This window comes from Suncus etruscus, chromosome 2, assembly GCF_024139225.1.
Source record: "Suncus etruscus isolate mSunEtr1 chromosome 2, mSunEtr1.pri.cur, whole genome shotgun sequence".
NCBI lineage: Eukaryota > Metazoa > Chordata > Mammalia > Eulipotyphla > Soricidae > Suncus > Suncus etruscus.
Window position 1 is genome coordinate 94,189,551 of NC_064849.1, and position 5,082 is coordinate 94,194,632.

Genomic DNA, 5,082 nt, shown 5'->3' on the forward strand with positions numbered 1-5,082 from the left:
GTCGCCGAGCGCGTGGGGAGCTCGTGGGAGCCACGGACTGGCTGGGCCTCTTCAGCAGACGCGGCCCGGCCCGGCTCGGAGTTGGCGGCCGCCGCCGGGCTTGTCCCGTCCGTCCGGTCCTTCCTCCGCGGTGGCCGATTCCTCCCTTCTTCAATTCCTCCCGCCCCCCTCCCTGGCCTCCCCCCTCCCCTCGCAGAAGTAAGAGCCGACAACGGACGGATCAGGCGGACGGGAGGGCGGCGAGGATCCGCGGCGCGCCCTCGGGAGGGGCCAGGGAGCTGCGGGGACGAGAGAAGGACGCAAGGGTCAGTCTCCGAGCCCTAAGAAGCGGCCTGGCCCAAGCGTGCGCCTCGGCAGCAGCGGGAAAGGACCCCGGCCAGGCGCGCTGGGGGGGTGGGGGTGGGCTTCTAATGTGCCCCACGCAACCCCAACCCTCCCCCGCCTCTAGGCTAGCCCCAGAGCCCCCCGCACCTCCCTCCCTCGGGGAACCTCAGAGGGTCACTCACTTGTCCCGCAGCGGCTGGAAAGACGCTAAGGGCTGTGCCGGTGAGTCGGCCCGGGGTAGGTCTCTCTCTGCCAAGAGTTGGAGGAGCAGAGCGTTAGAACTGGAGACCGGATGGCTTGCCTGGGGAAGGGGTGTGTGTGCGGGACCCTTCCTCTCCCCCAAACCCCAGCCCGGGATCCAGCATCTAGCGATGGATCCTCTGATCCACCTCCTGGAGTCCCACTCAAAGCAAGAATGAGTGCTGAGCAGGGTTCTGGGCAGGGTTGGATGAGTGTGGGTCCCTCCTGCTCCCACCTTCGTCCTCGCCCAGTCTTGGTTTGGGGAGAGGTGTTGGGTGAGGGGGGTACCTGGGAGCGTGGGGCTGCTGCGGGCCGAGCTCTTGTCCCCGTGGAGAGCCCCGGGGGCGACGGCGATGGGGGGCGGCGGCGGGGGCGGCGGCGGCGGCGGAGCGGGCAGGTGCGGGGCGGCGTGGTGGGCGCCGACGCCGAGGAAGGAGCGCACGTTGAGCAGCTGGCCCTGCGCCAGGAAAGCGCCGTTGGTCCAGTTGGAGAACTTGCCTATGTGGCAGGTGTAGAGTCCGTGGCTGGGCAGGAAGGCGGGGTGCTGCACGGGGGCGCCCGCGTGGCTGACGGGCGGCGGCGGGGACGTCTTGGGCGCGCCGTCGGGGCTCGTGGCGGTCTCGGCCAGCGACCAGATCTTGGGCTTGTTGTGCGGGGCGCCCTGGAGGCCGGCCACCGCGGCCGTCCCGGGGCTCAGCAGGCGCGTGCTGCCCGGCTCGGCGCCCTCCTTGGCGAGGCCCAGGGGCGAGTCCTGAGGCTGGAGCGCGTGAGAGGCGGCGGCTGGAGCCAGCGGTGAGCCGGGGGCCAGGACGGGCGCGCGCGGGGGCTCGGTCTTGTCCTCCTCCTCCTCGTTGCTCTGGTCGCCGTCGTGCTCGTCCATCTTGTCGATGTCGAGGCTCTCCAGGTCGATCTCCTCATCGTCCTCGGCCTTCTCGGGCTCGCCCTCCGTGTCGCTTCCGAACAACGCCCCGCAGTCCTCGGGGTCCTTGCTGCGCGCGCCCCAAGTCACCTTGTTCTCCTTCTTGAGGCGCCGGCGCGCGTTGGCGAACCAGGTGGACACCTGCGTGAGGGTCATCTTGGTGATGATGGCCAGCATGATCTTCTCGCCCTTGGTGGGGTAGGGGTTCTTGCGGTGCTCCTGCAGCCAGGCTTTCAGCGTGCTCGTGCTCTCCCGAGTGGCGTTCTTGGGCCTCCCGGGATCCCCGTACTGGAACTGGCCATAGGGGTAGTAGGCAGGAGCCGAGTGGGCTGCGAAGGTGGCGGGGTGCACTCCGGGGTTATCCTTAAGCTCATACTGGGAGCCCTGCAGAAAGGGGGGGGAAGAGAGAGAGAGAGAGAGAGAGAGAGAGAGAGAGAGAGAGAGAGAGAGAGAGAGAGAGAGATGAGTTCACCCCCAGCAAGAAAAAGCCCCCCCCCAGCAGGAAGGGGCCCAAGTGCGCTAACTCAGGAGCTACCCTATCCTCACCAGCAAACCCATACATAAACACCCAGTTCTTCTCAAGGATCTTTTTTTTTTATTACTCCAGAAAAAGTTCCAGAAATCACACATCAGTCTCAAACCCTCAACAAACCTTACCCCTAGAATCTCACCCACAGCCAAATCCAGACACAAACACCCCCCACACACACACAAGTTCTGCTCAGACCAGCGAGAAGGGAGAAGCATTGGTAGGGGAGTAAAAACCCTTTAGAATCTGGAAGGACACGAAACCAGGCTCCCTCCCCTCCCAGATTTGGTGGGGCCAGGCCTGGGCAAGAGCCCTGGAACCTCCCCAGCCGGTTGTTGTCTTTCCCTGGGTCTAAATCCATCTGCAATTTAAAACGAAAGCAGCTCCCAGCTCCCGAATTATCTGCACAGAAAAGGCCGTTCACACTTGAGGGTCCTATCAGTGACAGGGCATTTAAAAGTTTAATCCTGCCATCAAAGACAACAAACACCGTTTGTTTTTTAAATACAAAAGGAGGGCTTAACCAGTAAAATATTAACACCAAGGCGCCCAAGCCTTGGGAGAAACGGGCCCAGGGCTGCTCCTTGGGTTTCCGGCCGGCCACTTATCAAGAAGTTTGACTTCGATCGGACAAGAGGAAGCACCCACAGCAGGCTTCCAGAGGCCTTGATTTATTTGCAATCAATATTCTTTTTATCATCAGTAGTAAAACACAGCAAGTCGAATTATCTCATCAGCTTTTGGGGTAAATAACATTTTATCTTTCTAACAACCTCATTAGGCCTCATTATTACCATAAATTGCCCCTGACCGACATTCACTCACAATTGCCTCTTTGGACTCTGAAATTTCCCCATCCAAACTGTGCTTGGGAATTTAGGCCTAGAAACGGGGTTTGGATTTAGGTTTTCTTTCCCAAGCACCCGCAGGAGAGAACAAGGACCAGACAGACAGACAGACACACACACACACACACAATTTTAATGTGATTTTATATTTACCCCTTCAACTTCGAAAGTCTCCCTTCTGCACCCCCACAACAATGTCAACTCAGAGTCTTGGGGTGGCTCCTCACACCTACGTACACACAGGTTCTTCAATGACACAAGTCCCTACCCAAAATCTCCCTTGAAAATTACCATCTGCCACATTAAAACGATGTCCTAGCTGTGTGAATAGAGAGAACTTCTGACCGCAACAAAGTTGGGAAAAAGCAGATTTTCTTAGACTAGCCCTCTGAAGAACGGGAGTCCATTTCCTTGGCCAGATTTCGTTGTGTGTTTTGATTTAAAAAAAAAAAAACTTTTTTGGGTCTAACCTTTGCAAACTGTATTTCTCAATTATTTATGAGTGATTTTGTTTGTCATTGAGAGGGAGAGGTGTGGGCCTCTTCTCTGCTGGGAATTCTTTCCGAAAGGCGACTATGTCCATCTCTCATCACTTTAAGGGCCTCACGAGCAAAATGGGGGCTGTATTATTTCACACACACACACACATCCCCCCCCCAAAAAAAACCAAGCGATCTGCAGGGCCGCGGAGGGGTCTCGCGCTGAGAAACCCGCTCAAAAAGCTACAAGAAAGTTCCCTGGAGTGCACAACGGGTCTAGTTTCCCCGTGGCAGCTTCCCCTCTCGGAAGGCAGCTGGGGCAGCTGGAAAAGGGCCTCACCGCCGTCCGCGCGCACACACACACAACAGACGGGCTCTGAGCCCTCATCTCCAGGCCGCCCCTGCAGACCCGCTCCCCGCAGTTCGACCCGGCGGCGGCCTGAACCTAACAGTGACAGCGACGCCACCGCCGCCACCTCGCAGCCCTTTTCCCCGCAAGACTTGCCGGACCCGGGGTTGATGGGGGGATCCCGGGAAAGCAAGTCTGGGCTGCTGTGTGACGGGGTGGGGGAAGCGACTTGCTTAGCGCCTCCATGATGTATGTAACTCGGTCGGGCCAGAGCATTTTCCGCTCCAGCAGAAAAAAAACTGCGAAACTTTGGCAACTAGCGAAAGTCGGAGCCAGTCGCAGGGCAGACGTCAAGGGGGGGGGATGGCTACCCCTCGCCCCAACTTCATCAGCATGATTAGGACTTAAGCCCCCGCAGCGGGGATCCGCCACCTCGGACCGAAGCCTCGGGGCCAGGCCCCGGGCCACCCCATTGTTACGAAGCTCCTTCGCCAGCACCGACTCCGCCCGCTCGCGGGTGCTCGCGATGGCCAACGTGGACCCAAGAAGTGAGCGCTGCCCACGAGACGGACACTCGCGGGCCGGGGCCACGAAGGATCCGGGCTTCCCCGGGGCCTGGGAAAGGGACACGCAGGCCACTGCGGGGTCGGTCGCGCCGCCTCTCCAAGACGATCTCAGCTTGCTCGAGCTGCTGACCGGTGTGGCCTGGTCAGTGCGGCTCACCCGGCCCCGCGCGAACCCCGCACACTCACCATCTGCGAGAAGAGGCTGAGGTCGGCGGCGTAGGGCAGGAAGGCGCTGTAGTTGGGTGCGCCCGGGTAGGGCCCGGCCGCCGCGTACATGCCCAGTACCGAGGTGACGGCGGCGGCGCCCGCACCCGAACCCAGCTCCGCCGCGCCCGGCCGGCCCGACGAGGCGGCAGCGGCGGCGGCGGCCGCGGCCAGGACCCCTGGGCGCTCGGCTCCGTAGGCGCCGGGCCCCGCGGCGCTCAGGTACTGCGGGTAGCCCAGCTGCGGGAAGGACATGTCCGCGGACGGCGAGCGGGGCGCGGGCCCCGAGAAGGGCGCGCGGGGCCGGTGGCAGCTCCTCGGCCCGCGGCTCGCTGGCGCCCGGCTCCGCGATCGCGCGCCGACTGCGGCGGCCGCCCTGGGCTCGGCGGCGGGGCGCTCGGACCCAATTTGAAGTTGATGCTTTGATTGGCAGCGCCCCGAGCGCTCGCCCCGCCCCGGCTCCCCGCCCCCCGCGCGCCGCCCTCGCCAGCCCGCCGCGCCCGCCGCTCGCTGGAGCACGTGGTGCCCGTCCGGACGCCGCCTCCGAGCCCGCGCTGGGCGCGGGGACCGCGCGGGCCAGAGGATGCCGGACCGCCCCGACCGCCCCGCTAGCCGCTCTCCGGC

The 5,082-nt window shown here is 62.6% G+C and overlaps 1 protein-coding gene across 1 annotated transcript; it reads right to left on the reverse strand.

Moving 5' to 3' along the window:
- Nucleotides 1-213: 213 nt before the first annotated feature.
- IRX1 (iroquois homeobox 1) lies at nucleotides 214-4,713 on the reverse strand. Its single transcript, XM_049767937.1, has 4 exons — nucleotides 4,441-4,713; nucleotides 853-1,867; nucleotides 507-573; nucleotides 214-278 (listed from the first exon to the last, which is right to left on the reverse strand). The coding sequence occupies exons 1-4, from the start codon at nucleotides 4,711-4,713 to the stop codon at nucleotides 221-223; spliced, it is 1,413 nt and encodes a 470-aa protein (XP_049623894.1). The 3' UTR covers nucleotides 214-220.
- Between the last annotated feature and the right edge of the window lie 369 nt (nucleotides 4,714-5,082).

Coding starts and splice junctions, on each gene's coding strand:
- IRX1 (XM_049767937.1), bottom strand. CDS start 4,713: ATGTCCTTCCCGCAGCTGGGCTACCCGCAGTACCTGAGCGCCGCGGGG. Junction 1,868..4,440: donor TCAGCCTCTTCTCGCAGATG/GTGAGTGTGCGG, acceptor CCCTTTCTGCAG/GGCTCCCAGTATGAGCTTAA. Junction 279..506: donor TTCCAGCCGCTGCGGGACAA/GTGAGTGACCCT, acceptor TCGTCCCCGCAG/CTCCCTGGCCCCTCCCGAGG.